This window comes from Vigna angularis, chromosome 1 (assembly GCF_016808095.1).
Source record: "Vigna angularis cultivar LongXiaoDou No.4 chromosome 1, ASM1680809v1, whole genome shotgun sequence".
Lineage (NCBI taxonomy): Eukaryota > Viridiplantae > Streptophyta > Magnoliopsida > Fabales > Fabaceae > Vigna > Vigna angularis.
Genome location: NC_068970.1, coordinates 44,980,133 through 45,006,868, shown reverse-complemented (window position 1 = coordinate 45,006,868; position 26,736 = coordinate 44,980,133). Strand labels below are relative to the sequence as shown.

The following is a 26,736-nucleotide window of genomic DNA, read 5'->3' as shown; positions in this document are numbered from 1 at the left end:
AGAGAAAAGTCCTAGTTTCGATTAATTGTTAAAAATTAAAAACAATTAAATATAAAAACATAATTATTTTTTATTTGAAAGATGGTGACTTAAAGCATAATAAAAAAAATATGCAAATGTTTAATCTGATAGACAATATAACCCTATGTATTCTTATTTTATCTCTAACAAAGCAAAAATGTTCTTAGATGATAAATTACAAAAAAGTGAACTAAAATCATACTAAATTGGAAAAACACATAAGAGGTTATTTTATATTACAAGAAATGTCTCCCACATTCCTCAAAACGATCTTTTAAAGAAAGAGCTAAAGGTTTTTTTACCAAATTATGTCATTGCATGGAAACTGTTTGGTGGAATTAGATTATAGAATTTATTAATCAATCAATTGCTGCAACAAACGGTGAAATTTGTTCACTAACTCTGAAGATTTTATTGAAGCACTTATTTTTTATCCATGCTTGTTTCAGGATCAAAAGGTCTCTAATTTAGTCACGCGATTTTGGTTGTTGTGGAAGCGTAACAAAGATGAATAGAACTGGGAAACTCAAATCGTCGAGTTCTGAATTGGACCTTGATCGGCCAAACATTGAGGATTACCTACCCTCTGGATCCAGTGTTCAACATGAACGGCATGGGAAGCTCCGCCTGTATGTGCCTCTGCTGTTTTCTTTTTCATTTTCATGTCTTGCTTTTACTGTTGTTTAGATACTCAATGATGAGGGCACTGAAAATGGAGTAGTCTTCCGTTTGCATGATCTAATTGAGGAATGGAGATTAAGTTCTCCTGATTTAAAGTTCTCATTTTAAGTTTTTTTCTCCTCGGGTTTTCCGAAATCTCGTGGCAATGCAATATCAACATACACAACTTCTCTTTTCAGGTGTGATTTGCTCGACATTTCACCTAGTCTGTCTGAGGCAGCAGGTGCCATTGTAGATGTGAGTTTTTGACCTTGTCTTCATATGCTGTTCTTCTGCTTTGTGGTTTTGGTATGTCAATTATTATCTTTTGGAAAATTGCTGATGATGGAATAGTTATGGAGAGAACTTAACGTCAAACATGATGAGTTCAACATTTTTAAACCTAAATCCTGACCTGCTGTTGTAGAAAATCTCCCAATGTTGTCAAAATTGAGGTCCTACCAAGAATCAGGAAGCGGATAGATGACCGTAAATTGCAGGATCATAATATGGATAGTAAGATCCTAGCTACAACATAAAACTATACTTTAAACACATACATATGCATAGAAAATAACTTAGATAACAAAAATGACATTTAAATCACGATATTTAACTAAAATTGAAAATTCTTAAGATATAGCCCACAATATATCATAACAAGATTTTTTTGATTGCATAACTGAAAGAACAAAATCACAAAAAAATTGAAAGAGAGAACTGCCCACTACCAACATACAGAATATGAAGAACAATAAAGTCAATGGAGGCAAAAATCTGAGTGCATAAACAGAAGGCAGAGGCCAGAGAAAAGTGACGGAACTGGATAGGTTAGAGAGGGCAAAGAATGGGTGCTAATGGCCAGAGAGAAGTCCACGAGTGAGGTAATAAGCCAAGGTTTGTTTTTCATCCTGGGGTCACAAAACCGGACCAGAGAGCCCTGTTTCATCAGACAAATATGGAACACCCAAAACCACATGCAATTCCACACTGAACTCAATATTCCCATTTCCAGGTGAAACACTGAACTAAAATTTCCCATTTCCAGGTGAAATCCAGCAGAGAGGAACTGTAGTGTTTTGACTTTTTCATTTATATCTGTGTAATTCTCAGACTCTATTCCCAAGCCTGAAGCCATCAAGACATGTCATCTTTTCTTGAAATATCACTCACATTGTGGTTACTGACTGAATTTTATGTTATAGGATTCATTCACAAGGTGCTTCAAATCAAATCCTCCAGAACCTTGGAACTGGAATGTTTATTTGTTTCCTTTGTGGTGCTGTGGAGTTGTGATTCGATATTTGATTATTTTCCCTATTAGGTTAGGTTATTGCTTTACTTTCGATACTTACATGTTATGCATGATTATGCAATAGGACTTCCGAAATCATTCAATCCTAGGGTTTGCCTAGCTAATTTTCAATGCTACATTTGGTAGTAGACATGCATCGAGACTAGACGCATTTTAGGAAAAGTTTATTAGGATATGATTTGAACTAAAGATTTACTTCAATTACATTTTTATTTTCCTGCATTTGGAATAAAAAAATAAAAATAAAACCAATTTTATTTAAAAACTTATTCAAATGTCTCATGAAGTTATTTCTTTCTCAGTATAATAAGGGCCATGTTGTCAGTTTAACAAAAACTAAAATTAAATCCCACCAAATTTGAGCAGATTTTTGCATGTTCACAACTAAGTCCCAAACATTTCAAAATCAAAGAAACTCCTTTTAGAAAATAAAAGTTATAAATCAAATGAATTTTCTAATATTTTGACTTTAAACACGATGTTTGTGTTTGGCCCATTAGTTTCCCTCTCATGCTTCTCATGTTAATACCTCAGTTCACTACAATTTTTTTCTGGCCATGTGATGTGTCCTGTTTGACTCTGCAGAATTCTAGTGTTGACATTAGGATGGATTATATTTCTTTCAGCCTTCATTCCAGTGCACTGCCTCCTGAAAGGAAATGATGATTTGAGGAAAAAGATTGAGGTATCAATTCAGATTATTCTTGCTATTTTGTCCAGTTGAAATTTTGTGTACACAGACTTCTGTTTCTGTTTTGCACACTAGGAAGACTGCATTTAATGGCTGTTATAACCTGCGCCATATAGAAATTGTAAGACATCTTTGAAGTTTGAACTCGGTCCATAAAAAGTAAAAAGGACACCTCAATTGTCTGATTTAGCTTAGCTTAAAATACAATGAACTCCTATATGTCAGTTGTCTGGCTGGTACTGAATGGACAATAATTGTAAATGTGCATAATATTTCCAATTTAAAGGCCTATAATGTCCAACCATTTGGTATCATTGTGTTCTACATATTGTTTATATTTTATTATTATTATTAATACGATTGAGGTTTGAGACTTGGTGTCAATTGAGCTACAGCTCGTAGGCTACTTTTATTGTAGTGTTTTAGTAAGCCTTTACTTCGTTTGGTTTTAATTTTAAACACCTATCGTCGGGCTTCAGTTAAAGTTGCCTCATCGATCATGAAAATTCTCATTTTGTCATATGCTTTATCTCTTAGTATTTGTTAATTGTAATATCTTAGTTAAAGGATTTTCGGCTCGAAATCTGATTTTTTAAATCTAATTACTTGTCAACCTAGTAGGGCAATGCAACAAATTTGAGACAATTTTCTGGAGGACATAACTTATTTATTTTTTCTTTATATTTTAAATATATGTTTACTATAATTTTATTGACAGATGTTGTAATGGCATAAGATGAGATCATGGCATAAGATGAATACAACTTCTATCTTAGTCTTTCTATTTTCATTCCTTTTGGTGGATAACAACTTCAATGAACTACTAAATTGCTGTGTATCAAATCAATGAACTCTAAATTTCTCAATTATCGTTTCTTTTAGAGGTGTTTGGTGGAGATGATGTGCAGTTTCTTTGTTGCATCCTGGACTGGGGTTGTTAAGTACCATGGGCCAAGGCCCAGTGTACGACCAAAACAGGTTTGTCTGATGCACATGGGTTCTTCCATAGTTTTTATTACCATATCCATCATAATATGAATGTTACTTATTAATAATCTGGATTTCCCTTTATTGAACAGGTTTTTGTGGCCAATCATACTTCCATGATTGATTTCATTATCTTAGAACAGATGACTGCATTTGCTGTTATTATGCAGAAGCATCCTGGATGGGTTGGTTAGTGTTTAGTGCTATTGTGTTGCTTTTAAATACAAACTGAGCCCTGTCATTATCATCAAAGCAGCTTTCTATTTCTATATTTGCTTGTGGCATACCGTATCTGGGTGAATCAGTTTTTTTTAGAGTAAGAATAATGGTGCTAACATGATTCTGAACTTCTTCTAAGCTATCTACTTTATATTTTTAAACGCTTATCATAATGAAAGTTTGTTTTCAATTCAGAAAATGTGAATAATTTTCTTGATGTGCAAGAATACAAAAACTTGGGCCTAAATGGCCCTTGAGATGAAGGATGTATCTGATGAACTAATAGAGTTGGTACCAGAAGACAGCAAAAAAAAGAGAAAGACTGATATAACAGAGAGACAAGAGCTTGTTATTCACTAAATGCAGTACTTACAGAAAACAGAAGGTGCATGTATTTTGAGGAACGTGGCCCCTGCCAAACTGATGCCCACATTATTCCTAGCCCTTATTCTCCAATCTTATTATCTACATACCCTGGTACCTAGCTCTTAATAACTGCCTTCTAGGTAGGAACATAACAAACCTTCCTAACTCTTTCTCAGTTCCCTTCTCATAGACCATAGTTATTGGGGGGCATACTCTATCAACAGTACCCCAGTGCTAAGTGACACATTGTCCCGAAGATGGAATTCAGGAAAGGTGAGATTAATCTTCAAAGAGTATAGCTGCTAATTGGGTTCCTTAACTATGGAAGGAATTGTGGTTTGCTTTCAACGATAAAGGAATATGGTCTTACCCATACAAGGATCAGATATGAGACATCTTAGTAACTTGTATTGAACCAAAATTCAGCTTGAGCTAAATGCAATGCCCACTGTCTAGGCTTTGTACCCATCAAGCGATGCAAATTAACCCCTGAACATCATTTTTACCACCTTAATCTGGTCATTCATTGGATGATGGTATGTGGTGCTCATCGGAAGTTGGGCACAGTCAGATCTTCCAAATCCTTTCAAAAACTACTCAAAGTTGATAGCGGCTAATAATAATGGATACACTTGAGAAAAATACAAAGAAATTAGAGTGAATTTGATAGAGTATGTATTCCCTTTCTAAGAATTTCGTATTTTTAATAGCTTGGGATATATAGGATACAATGAATAAATGAGAATTCTAGAAGACATTTCTAGGAATTAGGTTCAACACAAAGCACATAACACCTAACAATAAATCCTATTAATAATTGTTTATTTTAACACTCTCTCTCAAGCTGAATACAAATTGTATATACCAAACTTAGAATAAATGAATTTAATTAGGGCCTCTCAAGGATTTTGTTAATATATGTGCAAGTTGATCATTTGATCTAAACAAACTCGGTGAAAATTTCTTTAGACAACAACTTTTCTCAGATAAGATGTAATCTATGTCATTGTGCTTAGTTCACTCACGAAACAGTGGATTGTAAACAATGTGAAAAGCAAAATATCACAATACATTTTTGTAAGCTGAATATTACAAAAATTTAGTTCTTGTAAGAACTATTTTACCCATACAAGCTCACAGGCAAGAGATGTCATTTCTCAATACTCAATTTCAATAAATGATCGAGTAACAACATTTTGCTTCTTACTTTTCCAAGAGACAATATTTCCTCCAAGTAAAACACAATATAATGTAATAGATCATCTATCCATAGGAGAACCATCACAATGAGCCACAATAGCCAAAAGTTTGAGTATTCCCTTTTTCTTCATAAAGTAGCTCTTGTTCTGGATCCTTTTTGAGATATCTTATAATACGTATGACAACATTCCAGTGATCAATACACAGTTTTTGCATGAATTGACTCACAATACCAAGTGCAAAGGACAAATCTGGTCTAGTAATAGTAGATTAATAAGTTTTCCAAATAGCCTTCTATATCTTTCTAGAAAAATGATACAGCAGAAAGAAAAAATAGGCATTTGGTTGAAATTGCTCTTACCTTATTGCTTGGTACAAATATGCTTGTTCATTTTTGGGGTGTTGCTATCCTAACTACCTGCTATCTCATTAACATAATACCTTCATGCACTGCCACACGCTGTGGGAAGTGGTGGCCAAAGAGACCATCGGACAAGCAGCAGCAACTGGCAGTAGCAATGAGTATTGAAACGAAGTGTGGAGGCGCCTTGGATCTCTGATCGCACAATTTTGCAGCATGGTGATCGCCTAGCCGGGCGAGCAAAGTCGTAGGATCGTCAGAGAAAACATCTGGCAGAAGTAGCTGTGGTGATAGTGATGGCTACAGCACGGTGGCGAGAAACGATGGCTTATGAATTCTTTTGTATAGTCAGGATTCTGTTATCTGTGGAGGGAGAACTTGGCTCCCTTGGGGACGTAGATACACTGTACAGAACAAAGAAATTCAATACACATTCTTCCTTGGTTATGTTCTCGCAGTGATCCCCTGTCTCCCTTGACTGCAGCGGGAAGGCTCCCTCGCGACCGTACCCATACTACCTTGGTACCGCCCCACGACTGACCACTCTTGGTCATCGTTCCTCCCACAGCCTTCGCCCCTCGATACGCCTCCTCTACGTCGCGTGCAACCTCCATGTTGTCAACAAGTCTGTAGGGTTGTGCGGTCTAATTTGCCTTCTTACTTTGCTTTGAAGACCGGCGAAAAAGTATCTTAGGAATTGGTCTTCCGTCACCCCATCTGAGCCACCAACATCTCGAACTCCTGTATGTACTCGTCCACCGAACCCTTCTGCTTAATCGCCGCAAGCCTCTCAAACACAGTCTCTCGATCTCGTCCCCCAAACCGCCTCACTAGAGCCTCGCGCAATTCCTCCCATAAAGGATTTTGTGCCTTGGCTCTCCAAAAACGAAACCAGTAACTCGCGCTGCCTTCCATGCATATGTACGCTAGCAGGAGTCTTTCTCTTCTCCTCACGTTCTGTATCTCGAAAAATTTCTCGGCTCTAGAGACCCAACCCAAGGGATCGAATCCTTCGAATGGAAGCTTAATGGGAAAAAACTTTCTTCTCTGCCTTATTTCATTCAAAGTTAATTATTATAAAGACTTTGTCTACACTGAAAGATCATTCCTAGTCTGACACCTAGTCAATATTCTAAAAGCATTATTCCTATCAAATAGAGGTAGTACAACTTTTATAGACCAGTCAAACATAATCCTTAAACGATTTGGGCTTGGTAATAAGATTCCTTGCTAGGCTCAAGTAGACTACCCCACTACAGTGAGAGTTTAAGCCTCCTCTCTAGTGGTTAAGGAGGAAGAACCAATCAGCCGTTTCCAAAAGATCAACAACCAATTGATAAGTACCCAAACACTTGAGGAATCCACCCTCAAAACGCTAACTACATATAAAGAAGACTCAAACGCTTAAATATTCCACCGAGCATCCTTATTACTTAATGTGGTCCGATCTTAGAGTTATAGGTGGAAATTTGTTGAGAAAATTACTAGTTGACAGGGAAGATCTTTTCATTTTAAACATCCTTTTCTTTTTAGAACTTAAACAAACGCTAGGATGTCCTTTGATCTTCTCACGCTCAACCAAATTAATCATGCTAGGTGCTATTGCATCTTTCTATGGTAGTACACTGTACATTTGTTACTAAACTATATATTCATCCAGATCTACTTTCCTTCAAAGTTCGATGGGCTCTTCACAAGTTAATGCCTGATACATTTCTGAATTTCATCCACAGGATTATTGCAGAGCACTATTTTAGAGAGTGTAGGGTGTATCTGGTTCAATCGTACAGAGGTGAAGGATCGAGAAATTGTGGCAAGGAAGTAAGTATAATTGAAAATGTTGGGAGAATATATCTAAAATCTTATTCTGACGTGACTTTTCATATTTCAGATTGAGGGAACATGTCCAGGGAGCTAACAATAACCCTCTTCTTATATTTCCTGAAGGAACTTGTGTAAATAATCACTATACAGTCATGTTTAAGAAGGTATAGGATCATTTGCAATTGCATTGAACGTGAAATGCCTGAGTTTTACACTTTTACTTACACAATAGGCTTTCCTTTTCCTCTTTAATTTTGTCTCCATCCACTTGTATTATAATTCCTGTAATCTGAAAGTTCTAAATATAATTGAAGCCTCTTCTAATTTTAATGATGTTTAGGGTGCATTTGAACTTGGCTGCACAGTTTGCCCTGTTGCAATCAAGTACAATAAAATTTTCGTAGATGCGTTTTGGAATAGTCGAAAGTAAGAAGTTGGTTTCTACATGATAATTAATTTTTCTTTCTACTCATTCATATTTTTTTGTATTGCTGGATAAGAGTTTCTGTATCTCCTACACTTTCAGACAATCATTCACCACTCATCTCTTGCAATTAATGACATCTTGGGCTGTAGTTTGTGATGTTTGGTACTTGGAGCCACAAAACTTGAAGCCTGGAGAGACATCCATTGAATTTGCAGAGAGGTAAAAGATCTTTATTCCATATTGTATGAACCTATGTTTTGCTGCAGGGAATTGAAACAGAATATATCATTCCAACGGTACAGGGTGAGAGATATTATATCACATCGTGCTGGGCTCAAAAAGGTTCCCTGGGATGGATATCTGAAGTATTCTCGCCCCAGTCCAAAACACAGAGAAAGAAAGTAAGTTAAATTTCTCAATCTCTCAATCATGTTATCATATGATCTTTGTCGCCAAGATTTCATAATTAGAACTATGCATGTCTGTTATTTTTATTTCAAGCTCAGCAGTCAATTGGCAGAGCTTTATAATTAGCTAGTAATGATGTGAGAAATTGAGAATCAAAGAAGGAGAGAGAAAACGTTCTCAAGAAGTTTGATTAGGTTAAAATAGACTAAAGTGTAACTCATTATTCTCTAGGAAAAAAGGCGGGTTACCTTTTAAGATAAAAGGGAGGGTGCTGCGGGGGATGGGAGCATAACTTATCTAATATTTGAAAAGTGATTACTAAGTGAAATTTGTGCAATAATGAAACACGGATTTTTCCATAAATGACTCGCCCATGAAATTTGTGCCGTTGGCAGCACTTCATCTATTACTTTTCCGTACAGAATATGTTGAATATTTTATTAAATATTTAAACTTTCTTCTCAGTTTTGTAATTAACTCTGTCTGCTTGAACTTGTTTGTACCATCCTGTCATAACTTGTTAGATCAGTTCACACATTCCTAATTCTTGAGAAATTTAAATCCTGTTAACCTCGGTCATTTTCAATCATTTGTAGGCAACAAAACTTTGCTCAGTCTGTGTTGCAGCGCTTAGAGGAAAAATAACGCATACCTTTTTACCATTCAGCAAGGGCTTTCTCCTGCCCTTCTTTCTATTCTACTTGCATTTTGTTTATTTAGTTATCCATGTCGATCTTACATGAAGTTACCTGATAGATATTTTCATGATTTGTTGCACTATGATACGGACAAATTGACAAGAACTAGCTAGTTTTGGGTATGAAAACCTTTTGCAGTGAAGGTAGTTTGAATCTCTACATGCCCATCCAATCCTTAATAACTAGTGCAAACTGACTCATCCAATTCATTCCTACAACGTAAGCTAGAACAGCACATTAAACACTTGCAATAGTAAATAAATAAATAAACATTTCTGAATAGTAAATTTCTCCACCAAAGCTAAGGATTTTATGGATTAATAGAAAAAACAAAGTTTTAATTATATAGGATATATTAATTTTGATACAGTACACTTTAAATTGTATATTCTGTAACAATTGTAAGATATTTTTGCGGTGCTTCGTAGGTGTTTTGAATTTGTTTATCAAGGAGATTGTTTTCAATTTCTTTATCAAGGGATTGGTTTCAGGAGGGAAACTTAGGTAATAGATGTAGAATGGGTTTTGTGTGCCATATAAATAGAATGGGCACTTCATATAAATAGTTCCCGTTGTCTCTTTTAACTGTGTCAAACGCCCAAATTTGGCTTATCTCTATTACATCTTCCACGTGTGCCAAAAGGTAGCGCTATTCAGTTACTACATCTCCCGCCAAATCATTTTTCCTTCATACTGTTGGCACATTATGATGGAGTTTCGCAAGAGATAAATAACTAGAGTCTCGACTTTAGAATTTTCATACTTACAAATTTTAATATTCCAAATGAAATTTGTTGGGCATTTTTATATTTAAAGATAAATTAGCACAAAGACGTGTTAATGGATTTTACAATGTATATAAACCCGTTTCATTGGCTTTCCCGTTATATAAAAAGGCATTTCAATATAACACTCAATTCAAAATATATAAAAAGATATTTTCGAATCTACAAATATATTTTAAAATATTCAATATGTTTTAAAAAAATTACATCCCGAAATAATTGTTCTGAATACATCTCATTCTTATTTGGATTGAATATTTTGGCTATTTGTTTGAATATTTCTATCAATTCTTTTTAATTGAAATGTTTTATAATATGAAACATATTTTATAATTTGAAACATATAATGAAGGTTTAACTGTGTAAGGAATAATTAGCAATAATTTGAGAGAGATAAGGTGGATGAATTTGAAAATGAAGTTGGTATTTTTTTAAAGAATTTGAAAGTGATGATAGAGTGGATTTAAAACTAAAGGTTACGAGAAATTTGATTGAATTTAAAACAGTTTTAATAGATTGAAAAGTAAGATTATTAAATTATTCTTGATGTTAAAAGTAATATAAAGTTATATTTAAATAAGTCAAAATCATTTTATAATATTGTTAATGAATAAAATTTAAAAATAAAAAGTATTAATTGAAATAAATTATATAAATAGGAATTGGTTTCAACCACCATATAACATGCTCCAAGCACAACAGAACTTGTTCTTACACTGTTGAAATAGATTTCAACCATCACATAACATATTCCATTTCTTTCTTCAAGCATGATAGAATTGGTTTCAACTGTGAGAGATCTTTAGGTGGTAGAACCGACTATTAAAGATTATAATGAACAAGTTTAGTAAGAATTGGAATCACAGTAACATTTTTGTTATTGGGGCTATTCTTGATTTTTGGATAAAGCTTAAAGTAATTCGATTTTGTTACTCTAAGATTAATCATTCTACTTGTAAAGAAAAGATTAATGTTTTAAAGCATAAAATAACATGTATAAGTTGTTTGAAGAATATATCAAATTAAATTCAAATCAGTTAAATACTTCAAGTACAAGTTTCTCCTCTAACACAACATGTTTCTTTAATTCTCAATTTTCTTTATTTTATTTCTTATTTACGAATAACATATTAAATTTTTTTCATGATGTCTTAGGAATATATTGATTGTTTGAGCCAACATGCTAATGACACAGAAAGTTTGAATTAGATATTTTGTTTAGATGAAGAGAATCTTGATCCAAAGCTTTTTGATAAGTCGGATATATTAAATTATTGAAGGAATCGTCAAAATCGTTATTCAAACTTGTCTAAGCTAACTTGTGACGTTCTTAGCATTTCAATCACTATCATTGCTAGTGAGTTTGTCTTTACTCTTGGTTCTCGTGTACTAACCAAATATGGTTTTTTCATTCTTCAAAATAATGTTGAGTCACTCATTTTAACTTAAAATTGTTTGCATGATTTTGAACTAACATATATTGTTAGTACTATGAAATTAATTTAATTACTTACTACTTAATGTTTCAATATTATTAGCTAATATTCTTTTTCATTATTATTATAGATAAGGATAAAGAAAATATTTTAAGAGAATAAAATATTACAGATTCAAAACTTTAATATTATAAGTGGATAAGTGACAACAATAATTTGATGTTAGATAATAATTTGTTTTGTATTTTCTTACTTTTAGATTGTATTTAGAGAATAAAATAATTTTTTACCTTTAATTTCTATACAAAAAATTCAATTAAATTTCTAATTTTTATTTAGTTCAATTTAATTTTCTAGTTTTTAAAAATGATTCAATTAATTCTTTTTGTTAGATTAATATTATATTTCCATTAAAATTTATATATCAAAACATTCCATTTTAAAACCTAAATATTTATATTACTTTATTTTTTAAGTAGTGATTTGAAATATAAATTCTAACATAAATATAATGTAAATCTAACATAAAAAACTTAATTAGAACATTTTTAAAGACTAAATTAAATTAAACAAAATAAAAATTAGAAATATAATTAATTTTTTTATAAGAATTACAAGAAAAAAAAATTACCCTATTTTTAAATTCAGACCAGTGATTCAACCGGTTAAAACGCTTGTTCAAATTGATATGCTGAACATGTCTATATCCAAATGTTTCAAAATGGAAGATATTTGCTAGAGGGATTATAACAGACCAAAATATTTGACAAATGCAGTTAAAACAGGCATGGCAAACTAACTTTAATACCTGCAAATCGTAATTTCTAATCATTTTAATCTGACTTTGTAAAAAACTTAATTTACATTAGAGTCAAAAAAACATATTCAGATTTCATGAATTTTAGAAACTGGTGTGGAGATTTTTTCGGACAATGCACAGATGTAACTAAGATCAGATGGATTATGATGAGCACTATCACAATCAGACATGATATTTTGTAAACATAAATGGGAAACCTTTACCATCGAAAATTACACCTACGTCTCGGTTGTTCACCATGCTACTGGTGAAGGCAATCATATCATAATTCACACCTTTCAAAAACAAAGCTACAACTAAAGTGAAGAACGAAGTAACAGCACAAATTAATATGGAACAACACTCAACCTGTATTCAACACTACACTAAATGCTAAATGTCATGTCCATCAACTACATTACGAAGCTGCGGCTTTCGTTGACTCTTCTGGCAGATCATCTTCGTCGTGGTATATGTTCTCTGCCATCTGCCATATTTGAAGTATGTTGTCTTCAGCGACACTAGCAACAACCCAATCTTCACATGGATTCCAGGAAAAGTCAGATATTTTGCTTGTATGACCACCATGAATAAAGAGCAATTCTGGTGGACCATCTTCCGCGTCTTCTGGTGACTGCTCTTCGTCAATCCTGCACATCAAATTAGTGAAACCTTATTAACCAAATATTTGAAATCTTTGATTTAAAATGAGATGATGTCAACTTTTGATATTTTTAATAAATCATTTTCACCAGAAAAACAATCCTTCAGTAATCATTGAACATTAAGCAGCTCAAACATTTGAGCTACAAGTACCATTACCACGAAAGGTTGAATCCTTGTACACTAATAAAACCGTACTAAAACTAAGTCCTAGTGTGCAAAAGGAGACATTGTTATATTTGCTTGACAGAGAGGGCGCTATCATCCAAGCGACATGCAGACCCCAAATCATCCGACTAACACGTAAAAGCAACCTCAATTCTTAGGAAGCATTTTTCCCCGACTGTAACGTGAACCTGTTAGACTGCATCACAAGGATTCAACCATCCCAAGGGCTTACACAGTAATACCAACGAATAGATTTAAATATTCCTAACAAAACCCCAGATCTGAAAGTCTTCGAAATTTTATGCTTCGAGTTTGGGAGGAGTACTCTGACAAGTTGGTCAAAGTGGAACAAAAACACCACAAAAGAGAGTACAGGAAACACTTAAACTGTATGAGAAGTGCCAGTGATATGCTTTCTCAAGAGACATATCGAGACAACAAATAGTAATAAATTCATTTAGAAGTCCAGAGATGATAATGTTATTATTGAGCTATACCTGCTAAGATCCCACACCATGAGCCTCCTACCCAGACAACAAGAAGCCAAGATAGTTTCATTCTTTGGATTCCATCCAACCTGGAAAACCTCCTCCCTGTTGGACCCACGAACAACAATCCAGGTCATTACATGCTAAATATAAGTTCGAATAAAGCAATTATAAAAACATCAGACGATAATTACTTGTGAGAATCGAAGATGTGCAGGGGAGCGCTGATCTTCCGCAGATCAAACAACTTCACAGTTTTATCCGTAGAACCAGTAGCAACAACCCATTCGTTAAAAGGATTGAAGGCCAAGCAGTTAACCTGACAAGACATCCAAGATAAAAAATAGGTAACTTGCAAGTGATATAGAGTAGAAGAATATTAGAATTTTTGAAACATTGAAAACCCACCATAGCATAGGGAACATAGCAGAGCTAAAAGGATAAAAGCAACTACCGAATATCAGAGAGCATTACACGAGCAGACAGAACGAAAAGAAGAGCTAAAAAAGCCTCGATGCAAGCAAAGAAAAGCCATAGAATTGAAATAGCATCAACAGCAAACTTGAGAGAGGAGTAATATGCAAGTTATATAATCTTATCTTCCAGTTAAAAATGTGTTTAGCATGTTAAGTCTTTCATTTCAATATTACCATCAGATGTTCCATCGGCAACACCATTTAGATTTGATGTCTGTGATTAGTGAATCAGGCCAAACTCTTCTCATGAATTTGTATATTTCAAACAAACAAAGTGAATGGTGATACTTTTAGAAAATACCACCAAATAAATACTGGAAAATTCAATTCCGTCACCAAAGTTTGCTGGTATAAAAATTAAGCAAATCATAAAACAGACAAGTTAATCCCCACAGGTTATACTCATTTTGACAGAATTATCTATTTTTTTCAATACAACACACCTCACTTTGATGGGCAACCACAGATTGGACAGGCTTGGTGACAGCCGGCGTTCGAAGGTCCCATATAAGCAAGTATTGATCATCACCCACAGAACCGAATAAGTACTCATGCCTCAAATGCCAAGCCACATCTTCGACAACACCTTCGTGTACCTGGTGACAACAACATAAACATATACACAGTTTACCAAATCACTGATTAACTTAACCATACTCAACCAAAACACAGCAAGAGAAGCAGTTCCAACCTTAAATATCTGCATTGCCTCGAGGGTCTTATTCTTGGGAGTGGCATTAATATCCCACAAACAAATCTGAGCATCATCAGAACCACTAAGCAAGTGCCCCTGCTTGAACTTACTCCAGGACAAGCCATAACCCTCAGTGTTGTGACCCCTGAGCCTCAAATCAGGGTTACAGGCCCCATCAAGAGGGGGCTTAGAGGGGTGCTTGCTGTAGTCAAAGACATAAACTTCAGCACTAACAGTCTTGGTGGCAATGATGAAGGGGTTCTGGGGCATGTAGCGAGCCCTGTTAACCTCACCCTCATGGTTGATCTGCTGGATGATCTGAACTTTGCCATTGGCACAGCCAAAGCCGCCGATGTCGGGGCGGTCGTCGTCGTAGTGACGGGCATCGTTCTCAGCATCGTCAAGGGGAAGTTGGACCTGGGCCAACATGAGGTAATTGGGCTCATTCTCAGAGGTATGGGTGCCCAATATAACCTTCTGCAGCGAGTAGTCTTTGCCGGCTGGTTCATGGCGGTCGGGAAGCCACTCCACGGTGAGGGAAGGCCACTCAAGCGCATGCGTAATCACCAGATCATACAGAAAAGGACTATTCTTCTTCCATATCTTGTACTCCTCGTTTATCAGTCGCTCCTCAATCTCACCCCTCATCTCTTCCTCCTCTTTCCCCATCCACACTCACTCTCTTTCAACCCTAACCCTAATCCTTCTCAATGCAATCCCAACAATGACAATCGCAATCACAGTCTTTTGCAATTGAAAGCTGAAAATTAAATGCCAAGGAAAACCAGAAAAAACAAAAACACGGTTACATTAAAGCAGAATGGAGAAGGGGGAATTCAGTAAAGAGTAGAAAAGAGACTCACAGTGCGAAGTAAGAAATGAAGCGAGGGAAGCGAAAATGAAGATTATGCTGAGAATAAGAACCCTAAGATTTTAAGATGTAATGAAAGAAGTAGCAGTCTTGTTGTGCCCGCGCTTGCCTCTCACTCAATTTCTACTGAACCCGTTAGGATATATTAATATTATATATATTGTAATAGTAAAATTTATTTTACTTGGGCTGTCTCAAATTCTTCGGCCCACTAATTGATTTGCTAAAAAAAATACATCTTCACAAACAACTAAAATAAATAATATTTAGTTACAACTATTTCATTTAAAATTTAAAAGACAAAAACAAAAATAGTTTGTGAAAACCAAAAATGTAATCTTCATCTTTAATCTGGAAGTGTTTGGAAATATTTTATAGAAAAAAAAAATTATTGAAGCTTAAACGGGGGATCAAAAAATTTATTTATTTTCTTTTAGTTACTTTCCTTGAAAGAAAAGTCCAATAAGAATATGATAAAATCCCTTTCAGAAAGAAATGCATTGCTTTCAAAAGTCGATAGGTTAATAATAGGTGATGTTGGTGACAATAATGAAATTTTTTCTCTGACCAAAATCTAACGTGAAAAATATATTTAATTAAAATTTTAGTCTTTATATTTTATAAAATTGACAGGTTTTTACTATTTTTTTTTCAATTTATTCTTTTACTTTTTTTAATTGTTCATAATATTTGTTTTTAAAAAAATTACGTATTTTAAATTCTTTAATTTTCAATTATATGTAATTTTGTTAAATTTTTTGTTTTAAAATATTGACTCATGCTCAAATTACATTTGACAATCATTCCTAGAACTGTTGTCATGAGTTTAATTTCTTTTAATTCTTTTTACCTTAATGTTCAAATAAACAAAAATTATTGAAAAATTAACAAAGTTATGAAAGATTAAAAAATTATGTAAAAGAAAATGAGCAATCAAAATTATGAATAATTAAAAATTGATGTACTAAATTTAAGGGGATAATGAGAATAAAATTTTATAAGATATTGGATAGTGTTGTCAAAACGACAAGTTCATTATGGTTGAACGTGAGTCAACCTAATTTGACTCATTTATTAGTGAATCAAAAAAATTCGAACTTGATCCGACCATGAGGTTGGTGGGTTAAACGGATTGGTTCATTTCTTCACTTAATTATAATTTTTTTTCAAATATAAAAAACTTATTTTTTTAACTCAAATCTAAATAAATTTCATTCTAAAATGATCTTAAACTCCAAAAAGAATTTAAAATAAAAAAAAGTACCAAACAATACAAATGAAATCCAAAATCAAGCAAACTTGTTTATTTTCTTTGTGATTGTAACAACTTGTTAATTTGTGCGAGTGAAACGTTAATTCTTAGTTAAGATTAACAACTAGATGTGGGATTATGTGATCCGAACCAGTACAACGCTGCACTGCTCTAACAAAACCTTATGATAAAATAAGAACAACTCCTACATTCAAAATTTTCTTTTTACCATTAACTAGAACTTATTTCACTTGCATGTCATAAAGAATTTGAACAACTACTTCAAATATAATATGAGGAAGTACTCCTTGTGGAACCCCAATGTCCGCAAACTTATTAGATAAAATGGCAATTGGTCTATACAATACCATAAATTGCTTCGATAAAAAAATTTCATAATCCTACTTTCAAAATATTGATATGCCTTTTAATTTGGAGCTCATATTATTATATATATCATGATCCATATGAAAATGAATCAGACAATCCCTTTCTTTATATGAGAAAAAAAAATTAGTTTGCTTGGTTTAATTATTGGTTCTGAAAATTTCCATAATAAGTAGGTCACTTGTATAGTTTTCTATCCAAGGTGGGAACCCTTTTTAATTTCACTTTTTTCAAAAAGAGAGTAGAAAGAAAATTTCTTTATTTTTAGATAAAAACTTGAAATTTATTGAAGTAAATTGTTTTTTTTTCAATCATTCATTGAATGATAAATCTCTACTACAAGTGATGGAGATAAGCAATTTTAATAATAGAAAATATAATATCTTTACATTATATTTAAAATTACTGAAAAAGTAAACACAAGACTGAATATAATTTGATTATGAGACAGAATCTTTATAAAATATGTCAATTAAATTTCTCAAGTAACCATAAATAAAATATGTGAATATGTTAAGGCCGTGCAAAGGCATATTTTTTTTCGTTATGATTGATGTTGGTGTTCCTTTAATTATTAAGACCCACATTAAATATTAAAATTATTGATTTATTTATTAATTTTAATTTTTGTTGTCCTTACATAACTTTTAAAGGTAAAAAGTACAAAACTGAGATATTATATATATATATATATATATATATATATATATATATATATATATATATATATATATAATGGCTAAAAAACTAAAATAATAATATAAAAAGGTAAAACTTACGTAACCATAAGTTAAAATATTAAATATATTTATCGTGTGTTTATAATTTCAGAGTTAAAAGATAATTTAAGAAACAACCATTATAAAATCTTCAAAACGTAAAATTTTGAAATGAATGTAAATAGTTATTTTAACTTAACATCTTTATTAAAAAAAATTTAACTATTAAATTTAATAACTACAAACATATTTAATAATTATAAATAAAAAGAAAATTTATATATATATATATATTTTTTTTTTGTTATTTACATTTTTAATTATTTTAATATATATTTTTGCCAAACACTTCCATTAGTTTTTCTATTTCTAATTACAAACTAGTTTTTTAATTTTGAATTGACTGCTGGAGTTCCAACCAGATATAATTAAATGTTTATGCAAAAGAGAATAATGTATATATAATCAGGATCCTTTTGAACACGCTTCCCGCTGACATTTTTATGTTAAAAACACAAAAAAAACAGTCTTCCAAGTTCCATTAAATTCAATTTGACTTATTTAGAAAGAAATCTAATAAGCGGGAACGACGATAATTAAAAAAAATTAAATATATTTTTATTTTTAAATTATTATAGAAAATATATTTTGTTTATAAATTAACTTATAAAATATTTATTCTCAATCATTTATAAAAATTATATAAAATATCTTCTCTAATAATGTGAAGTGTTTTTTATATGATAAACTGAATTTTAGAACAAATTATGATTAGAGAAGATCTTTGAAGTTGCTTTCATCAATGAATAAAATACTTTAACAGAATATAAATTTGATAATAAAATAAGAAAAAAGAAAATTGAATGGTAATAATTGAAAATATAATAGTAGGAGTGAGTGGCGAAGAAACTGGTATAGTTATTTGTAATTTGGGAAGGGAAATCTGGATTTTGGTTGCTGAACATAAAACGTGTCTACTGAAAACAATAAAAGATAGCCCCCACACAAGACAACACCCACCGTCTCTTCTCTCCATAGAAAGAAAGGGAGAAAGAAAGAGAGAAAGAAAGAAAGAAGACGCAGTTGTTGTTGTTGGTGATTCTGAGAAGAAGATGGATCTGGCACCGGAGGAGCTTCAATTTCTGAACATCCCCGACATCCTGCGAGAATCGACCTCAATTCCAAAGCGTTCTCCGAAGACCTTCTACCTCATCACGCTCACCCTTATCTTCCCTCTCTCCTTCGCGATCCTCGCCCACTCCCTCTTCACCCACCCTCTCATCGTTCAGCTCCAGAACCCCTTCAACGACCCCTCCCAGACCTCCCACCAGTGGACCCTCCTCCTCCTCATCCAGTTCTCCTACCTCCTCTTCCTCTTCGCATTCTCCCTCCTCTCCACCGCCGCCGTCGTCTTCACCGTCGCATCCCTCTACACCGCCAAGCCTGTCTCCTTCTCCTCCACCATCTCCGCCATCCCACGCGTCTTCAAGCGCCTCTTCATCACCTTCCTCTGGGTCACCCTTCTCATGATCCTCTACAACTCCCTCATCCTCCTCTCCCTCGTCCTCATCATCGTCGCCATCGACACCAACAACTCTCTCCTCCTCCTCCTCTCCCTCCTCATCATCCTTTCCCTCTTCCTCGTCGCCCATGTCTACATCACCGCCCTCTGGCACCTCGCCTCCGTCGTCTCCGTCCTCGAGCCTGTCTACGGCCTCGCCGCCATGAAGAAAAGCTACCACCTTCTCAAGGGTAGGACCAAGTACGCCGCCGTTCTCGTCGCTGCCTACCTCGTTGTCTGCAGCATCATCTCTGGGATCTTTAGTGTCGTCGTCGTCCACGGTGGGGACGTCTACGGCGTCTTCACTAGGATCGTCGTTGGAGGGTTCCTCGTGGGGTTGTTGGTCATTGTCAATTTGGTTGGGTTGTTGGTGCAGAGCGTGTTTTACTACGTTTGCAAGAGTTTCCATCACCAGGGGATTGATAAAAGCGCGCTGCACGATCACCTCGGAGGGTACCTTGGGGAATACGTCCCTCTCAAGAGCAGCATTCAGATGGAAAATTTGGATGTATGACTGTAACCATCCCCTACACGCTCATGTGCGGATTATTTGTAAGTTTGGTTTCTTTCTTTGTTATGATGTAATGGAATAGTGTAAAACAGTGGAGGACTAATCAATGATACCTTGTGTGCTGATTTTCGGTGTTTGTTTGTTTGTGTGTGTAGTGGTTGATCTGTTTCATTTGTTGCTTTAAATAAGGAATTTGATCAAATCCTGGTTTAAGAGTAGCTCAGCTGAGCTCAGTTCAGTTCACATTCACCGGTGTTTGCTTCTTTCATGTTTATTATGGTATGGTCGCATTCACATGTTGTATTATTGTTGGTACATACATACAGGATTTTTCAATTGAATTGAGAGAAAAAACGTTGTTTGTGTTTCTTAGCTCTCTTCTTTCACTTAGTGCTTGAGATTGAATCTATGGCCTAAAAGAATTAACTACCGTGTTAAATTGGTTGTATATGATGTTGTAATGTAGCACCAGGATAAATTTCTTGCGGTGGGATTGCTTACTACTTACTAGAAGACAATACATTTATAATCAAAAATTTCGAACTGTGTGATGCTTTCTGAGCAAATTAGTTCACGGACCCCTTTAATGGGGAAGAGGCCCGGAAGCAGTGTTCAGAGTTTGCCTTTAAAGCAAATCTTGAATGGGGTGCCCTATCTTGACTTTCGTGAAAGGTAAACTCTATGGGAGGGAAGAGAGAGAGGGGAAGATGTTGGGATTCAGATAAAACAGCTGATTCTTTGTTTTGTATTTTCTCTTTACTTTTGACAATGTTTTTAGTTTTTCTTGAGAAATTGCAAAGATATTTTGATTTTTATTGTTTGCTACTCTTTAAATCTTAATCCTCCATTTGCATAAATAGTATGTTGATCTTTGATTTGTGGGTTTATATCTTCTCTATCCCTCGAGTTACGTATGGTATCGATAATGTTTTTCTTTGGTTGCTGCTGTTGTGGGATTAGTTAGGTATGGTTTTTTGTTTACTTGAATATATGTAGTATGGTGTAAAATTGTTGCTTGTTAGCAGTCTTATTTTACCACTAAGTGATGGTGGTTTATTATCTAATTAATACTTAATAGTCAACCAAGTCTGGTTTGAAAGAACTACAATTTGAATGTAAGTTTAGATAATTTCTGTAGGAATATGGTAGTGAAGACAAATCTTGGTTTTAGCTTTCTGCTAAATGTGTTGAGTTTGTTGGGTTAACGGACAGGAAGGGTGAATATTAGTATTAGCTCACAGGTGGGTGTGAGAGATTTCTCCAAACATTAACGAATTTCCTCTTTATTATCGTTTCATATATATATATATATATATATTCATATGCATGTTTCAGCTCACGGCTATCATTGTTTCTCCTAATCAAGAATTCTAGCTAGATTGCATGATTGTTGTGAGATAGATGGTATTAGGTTCTTTAAATATTTGGGAACTCTTGCGATCAAGACAAAAATTTAATAATTAAGAAACTTGTTGGGTTAGAAGTGTTCTATTTCCTTCTTAATCCAGTAGATTGAAAAAACGATTACTTAATTAATCTCCATTCTGCAAACAATCTTGTAATGCTCTGTAAAAGGAAAATAGACATGAACTGAACAAAATTGAGACCAGACATGTTATGCTAAACTGAAACCAAACATAACTTTGTAAATAACACATCAAATCCTTCTCACCAGAAGGAGAAACAAAAAAATATTAGACATGTTTTGGCAAGTACTTTAGTGAAGCACTATCAGGTTTGAAGTTCAAAGCCTAGTTCTGCTAGGTCTATGTCATTTGATCTTAGGAAGTGTACCTGTTTTGTAATTGAGGTCTCCTTGATGAACAGGATACTATTGAGAAATTGGCAACTTCTTCCTGCACCTCCTTCATAGTTTCAACCTGCACCCTCATAAACATAAAAAACTCCAAATTTATCCTCTAGTTTAGGATTTTTACTCTTAGTTCCAGATTTTTTAATCCGGAGATGTTGTGGAATGTACAATTCGGAATACAAATTTGTATTCGAGGTTGTACATTCCTAAATACAAATTAGTATTACGTGTCTATGGACCTAACTATGTTTTGTTCACAATGGCCCAGGGCTTGGAGCCCCATGAGAGTACAGGATCTAATACCAAGACAAGAGGATTGATAAGAGATGGTATTGTATCATAAAAACGAGTAAACCAAATTAAGACTTTTATAGGCAATTAATTAAGACTTCATTAAGTTCTATACAATTGATACAGGTATTTTGAGATTGTCAAGTTAATATGTTATTAATACAAAATATTCATCCGTTTTATTATAATTGATATCTACCAAATAATTTAACTAATAATTCTGAATCCAATTTCACATTTATGGATGCGATTAGGGACTAATTCCATACTTCATTTATGGAATAAAATTTGAAGATATACCTATACCCTTGAAACCAATTTGAGATGCCATATTTTATTACCTAGGATTCTATGTTTGGTACTGAATGCATGTCTCTCTTCCGTGATTTGTGTGTTTCCATCTCCCCTTTTTTATATACTATTTGTTGGGTTTTTCTCCTTTAGCCGTTGTTTTGCTTGTGACCTCCCCCCATATGAACATTCTGAAGTTACGGTATTTTGGTGAATGATTGTACTTTCTGTTTTGTTCCTTGGTTTTAGAGCATCATATCAGCAAAATTCATTGTTTCTGTTTAGGGTTAGGTGGGTTCATTTTAGTTTGAGATGATTTCTAAACAAATTATGTTGTTAAGATTTAGAAGATATTTAATCTTGAAGAAAATTTTAAACATAACTTAAACTTACAAAAATATCTTATAAGTCGAGGTTTGAAGTCACGTATGTATTGAAACGTGATGATTTTTTTCAAAACCCTGTGGCAAGTCAATCACATTTGGTTTGGATTCGATGTTGTCTAATAGGTTATCTAAATCCTGGTTGCATTCAAATTGATCATTTTGTTGATTCAAACATGTGTTCATTCCTAAGAATTGTACCCTGCATTCTTCTTTCTTAAACTAGAAGAAAACCTCCATTAATGAATCTTCATGGACATAGTTTCTGTACGGTGCAACAAGTGAGACTTTGATAAAAGTATATTTATTATATGAATTTGACTTCGATAAAAAATGTGTAAATTTGAGTTGAAGAAAATGTGATTGATTTCTGAGTTAGTAAAATAAAATTAGAATATAAATATAAAATAAATTTATATATTTATATTTACATATTCAATAGAAAATATAAAATACTTTAAAAATGTGCAATTAAAGTTGCGTTGCTAACATTTTGAAACTTTAATATTGGGAAATTTCACCACCTTTTGCAAGAGCAAGAACCGCAAGTAAATAATACTTTGTAAAAGGACAATTCAACGAATTCTAACCCTAATATTAAATTAAACATAAAGAGAACATTTGTGGAAGCGTTGTACTTTAAAAAATTGAAAAATAACAAATTTTCCACCTTTCGAGTACGAATTATTAAATTTATTCAATTCTCTAAATAAAATGCATCGCATACTAAATTTGTTTCAAACATAAAACAATAGTTAATAATCTCATAACATCTACTGAAAATAGCTAATTGTGAATTTGATTTCCTGCATCGAAACAAATTATTTAGAGAAACTTAAAATAACTTCAATAATAAATTTAAAAAGAAATTATCATGTAGATGTTTAACAATATCATTTCCTTTACATTTGCTTACAAAAATCAAACACGAGAATAACTTTAATAGTTTATCTTCCAAAGAAATGTAAATGATTAATTTTAATTTCAAAAGAAATGTAAAAAGATTAATTTTAACTATAATTGGATGAACTATATGCACATCTCACCAAATTGATTCACGTTTATAGTTCAGATCCTTCTACAGTATAAATTTGGTTCTTTTACATCAATTACAATCACGTAAAATAGTTTCGTAATAAATTAGAAAAGAAACATTACCTATACGTCTAATAATATGATTTGTATTTACTACCGTATGTGTGCGGCAACGATAATTGAATAATCATAAGTAGTATATTCCAACTCTTTGAAGAAAAATGTTAGACAATAAAGTTAAATTAGTTTAAATAAAAATAAATTCGCTCACTCTCTCACAAAATATATATATATATATATATATACATATATATACATATATATATATATATATATATATATATATATATATATATATATATATATATATATATATATATATATATATATATATATATATATATATATATATGAGAACTTAGAAAGTAATTTTAAAATAGTTATAATTTTGATTTAATACATCATTTGGTCCTTGTTTTTTGGGGTTTGGTTCAAAGTGATCATACCTTTTAAAAAAGTTCAGTAAGATCTCATATTTCGTTAAAAAATATTCAATAAGGTTCTTTTGGCTCACGGTGTTAAAAACATAATGGTGCAAATGCCATCGTGGCCAAAACTGAGTGACCTGTGCAGTTTGATGAATATGTGGCACGTATAATATAGTTAACTGTGTAAATTTTTTTTAAAAATTTAAATGACGTAAGCTAGGTTTAAGTTATCTAAGACTGATATCGTCATTTCTGGGTTCATCAATGTGGTGGAGGAGGTGTTATAATAAGTGTTGGTTGGTGATTCCTTAAAGGTGAAATTGGAACAGCGTACGTACATGAGGTAAATAGTCCTAATCTAAGCCTACTTACTTGATGTTGTTGTTGTTGTATTTGGAGGTTAGGGTTTAATTTAATTTTATATTAAATATACCTATTTTTTTCGATTGAGGATGATTTTGGGGGTATAAATTTGTTAGTTAAATATTGTATGTTGAATTGTTTTGTAATGTGTTGTCTATTGTGTTTTAAATATGATTATAGTTGTCACTTCTTGGGTGGTTGAAGACAGTGATCAAGATTGTCGGCTTTTAGGGTTGATATTGGTCCCATAGTTGTTAGTTTAAGTAAATTTAGTGGTCTCCGTTTACATTTGAGTTGTAGGGATTGAGATGTCTGGGGAAAGGTTTGAGGTAGTGGTCCACCACGGTGGGACCTTGATAAAACAATTCCCCTTTTGGTATATAGATGGAGAAATTGCTTATTGGGACGTTGATCCCGATAAATGGAGTTTTTTTTAAATACTAGGTGCTCTAAAAGATCAGGGGTACCTTCAAGTGAAAGAGTTATATTATATGATGATAGAGGAGCAATGAATATGATGAAGGTGACAAACTTTTTAGGGAAAGTTGACTTTTATGTTGTACAAGGCGTGCACCATGTAGAGGTTGTAGAAGATGATGTGAACCAAATTTATTTTCTTTGTGAAGCTGAAGTACCTACTTTGAGTGGTGAGGGTAGTGAGGTTAGAGGTTTCCCACATGTTGAGGTTGGTAATGAAGGAAATATGGACAAGGTTGAAGTACAAAAGGAGGTTGAAGAAGGAGCAATTGAATATGGTGAAATAGGGGTGCAGTTGGGGATTGAGGGTGAGTTGGTTAGTCAGGGTAAGTTGGTTAGTGATGGTGAGTTGATGAGGACAAATGACAAATTGGAGGTGGGGGTGGATATAGAGGGTGTAGTTGAGATGAATATCAAGGGTGGAGTGGAGCTGGAAATTAATGGTCGAGAGGAGATGGATGATGGACTAGAGGTGGAAAGTAATGGTGGAGAGGAGGTGGATGGTGGAGTGGAGGTGGAACAAACTGCTAGAGAGGAGGTGGATGATGGACTGGAGGTGGACAAAGATGGTGGAGTGGAAGTGGAGAGAGATGGTGGAGTGCAGAAAGAAGTTATAGTGGACAATGAGGAAGAAGTTGAAGTCGAGAGTAAGGATGCAGGACATATGAATCATCTTAGTGGTGACGAGTACGTGGAGGAGGCAGAAGAGGTTGGTATTGGTTTGGAGGACAATGATGAAGAGTATAGGGTTGAAGCTAGTGGTAGGGGGTTGTCAGATGATGAATGACATTCTGATGTCCTATTAACTCCAGAATACAGTGGTAGTGAGGACGACACTGAAGATAGACCAAAGCCTGGTTCGTTTCCTACATATGAGAAACAAAAGTCAATGGAAGATTACAAATGAGAAGTTGGGACTTTATTTACAGATAAAGATGACTTTAAGGAGGCCATTAGAAGTTATGATGTGCATACTAGGAGGGCTTTGAAGTTTGTTAAAAATGATAAGCGTAGGGTGAGGGTTAGATGCATAGGTGGGCAAGGTAAGTGTCCATGGGTAGCTTACTATGGGTATTAGCCAACACGACAATTTTGGCAATTAAGGAAAATAAATGATACCCATAGTTGCAGTAGACAACTTAACATTAAAATTACGAATACCAAGTGGTTGAGTCACGAAATAGATAGGTCATTACAAGAAAATCCTAATTTAAAGGTCCAAGACAAACGTAATAAAGCATTACGGAAACGAAATACCAAAGTTTTAATCTCCAAAGCACGAAGGGAAAAGTTAATGGTAGCAAATCAACTTAGTGGAGATTTTAAAGAAGAGTTTAGAAGAATATATGACTATGTGCGAGAACTGTTGAGGTGTAATCCTGGGTCAACAGTTAAGGTGAAGGTTGACAGTGATGATGGTGAGGTAGTTTTTAAAAGATTTTATGTTTGTCTCAAAGCTTGTAAGGAACACTTTGTCAGTTGTAGGCTAATTATCTGTTTACATGGATGTTTTTTGAAAGGGCAGTATAAGGGAGAGCTGCTCACTGTAATTGGAAGGGACCCAAATGAGCAAATGCTTCCCCTTGCATATGCAATAGTTGAAGTAGA

At 33.7% G+C, this 26,736-nt stretch overlaps 3 protein-coding genes across 7 annotated transcripts; 2 read left to right on the top strand and 1 right to left on the bottom strand.

Annotated features, from left to right (window-relative positions):
* Positions 1 to 211: 211 nt before the first annotated feature.
* Positions 212 to 9,351, top strand: LOC108347843 (glycerol-3-phosphate acyltransferase 9). Of its 3 annotated transcripts, none has more exons than XM_017587288.2 (13): positions 212 to 313; positions 471 to 650; positions 882 to 939; positions 1,887 to 2,005; positions 2,582 to 2,681; positions 3,570 to 3,665; positions 3,767 to 3,863; positions 7,554 to 7,641; positions 7,712 to 7,808; positions 7,985 to 8,070; positions 8,171 to 8,290; positions 8,374 to 8,472; positions 9,076 to 9,351. In XM_017587288.2, the coding sequence occupies exons 2-13, from the start codon at positions 529 to 531 to the stop codon at positions 9,122 to 9,124; spliced, it is 1,131 nt and encodes a 376-aa protein (XP_017442777.1). In that variant the 5' UTR covers positions 212 to 313; positions 471 to 528; the 3' UTR covers positions 9,125 to 9,351. The 3 variants fall into 3 exon arrangements, with proteins under 3 accessions (XP_017442777.1, XP_017442776.1, XP_052729920.1); XM_052873960.1 differs by lacking the exon at positions 212 to 313 and adding an exon at positions 364 to 403; XM_017587287.2 differs by lacking the exon at positions 212 to 313 and having other exon boundaries at positions 328 to 650.
* A 3,041-nt stretch (positions 9,352 to 12,392) lies between these two features.
* On the bottom strand, positions 12,393 to 15,700 carry LOC108347871 (WD-40 repeat-containing protein MSI1). The gene is made up of 6 exons (XM_017587323.2): positions 15,550 to 15,700; positions 14,684 to 15,446; positions 14,436 to 14,588; positions 13,711 to 13,835; positions 13,526 to 13,621; positions 12,393 to 12,847 (listed from the first exon to the last, which is right to left on the bottom strand). The coding sequence occupies exons 2-6, from the start codon at positions 15,353 to 15,355 to the stop codon at positions 12,616 to 12,618; spliced, it is 1,278 nt and encodes a 425-aa protein (XP_017442812.1). The 5' UTR covers positions 15,356 to 15,446; positions 15,550 to 15,700; the 3' UTR covers positions 12,393 to 12,615.
* Positions 15,701 to 18,819: 3,119 nt separating this feature from the next.
* LOC108347851 (uncharacterized) lies at positions 18,820 to 20,812 on the top strand. 3 transcript variants are annotated; one of them, XR_008247339.1, is made up of 3 exons: positions 18,820 to 20,028; positions 20,143 to 20,266; positions 20,454 to 20,812. XR_008247339.1 is itself a non-coding variant. In XM_017587293.2 (2 exons), the coding sequence occupies exon 1, from the start codon at positions 19,028 to 19,030 to the stop codon at positions 19,988 to 19,990; it is 963 nt and encodes a 320-aa protein (XP_017442782.1). In that variant the 5' UTR covers positions 18,820 to 19,027; the 3' UTR covers positions 19,991 to 20,028; positions 20,454 to 20,812. The 3 variants fall into 3 exon arrangements, 2 of the variants coding, with proteins under 2 accessions (XP_017442782.1, XP_017442781.1); XM_017587293.2 differs by lacking the exon at positions 20,143 to 20,266; XM_017587292.2 differs by lacking the exon at positions 20,454 to 20,812 and having other exon boundaries at positions 20,143 to 20,355.
* The last annotated feature ends 5,924 nt before the right edge of the window (positions 20,813 to 26,736 follow it).

Excerpts from the sequence above, each read along its gene's own strand:
- LOC108347871 (XM_017587323.2), bottom strand. The coding sequence starts at position 15,355 with ATGGGGAAAGAGGAGGAAGAGATGAGGGGTGAGATTGAGGAGCGACTG. Across the intron at positions 13,836-14,435 it reads TGGTTGCCCATCAAAGTGAG|GTTAACTGCTTGGCCTTCAA; the intron begins GTGTGTTGTATT and ends ATGTCTTGTCAG. Across the intron at positions 13,622-13,710 it reads CACATCTTCGATTCTCACAA|GGAGGAGGTTTTCCAGGTTG; the intron begins GTAATTATCGTC and ends TGGGTCCAACAG.
- LOC108347851 (XM_017587293.2), top strand. The coding sequence starts at position 19,028 with ATGGATCTGGCACCGGAGGAGCTTCAATTTCTGAACATCCCCGACATC.
- LOC108347843 (XM_017587288.2), top strand. The coding sequence starts at position 529 with ATGAATAGAACTGGGAAACTCAAATCGTCGAGTTCTGAATTGGACCTT. Across the intron at positions 651-881 it reads CGGCATGGGAAGCTCCGCCT|GTGTGATTTGCTCGACATTT; the intron begins GTATGTGCCTCT and ends TTCTCTTTTCAG. Across the intron at positions 8,291-8,373 it reads TCCATTGAATTTGCAGAGAG|GGTGAGAGATATTATATCAC; the intron begins GTAAAAGATCTT and ends CCAACGGTACAG.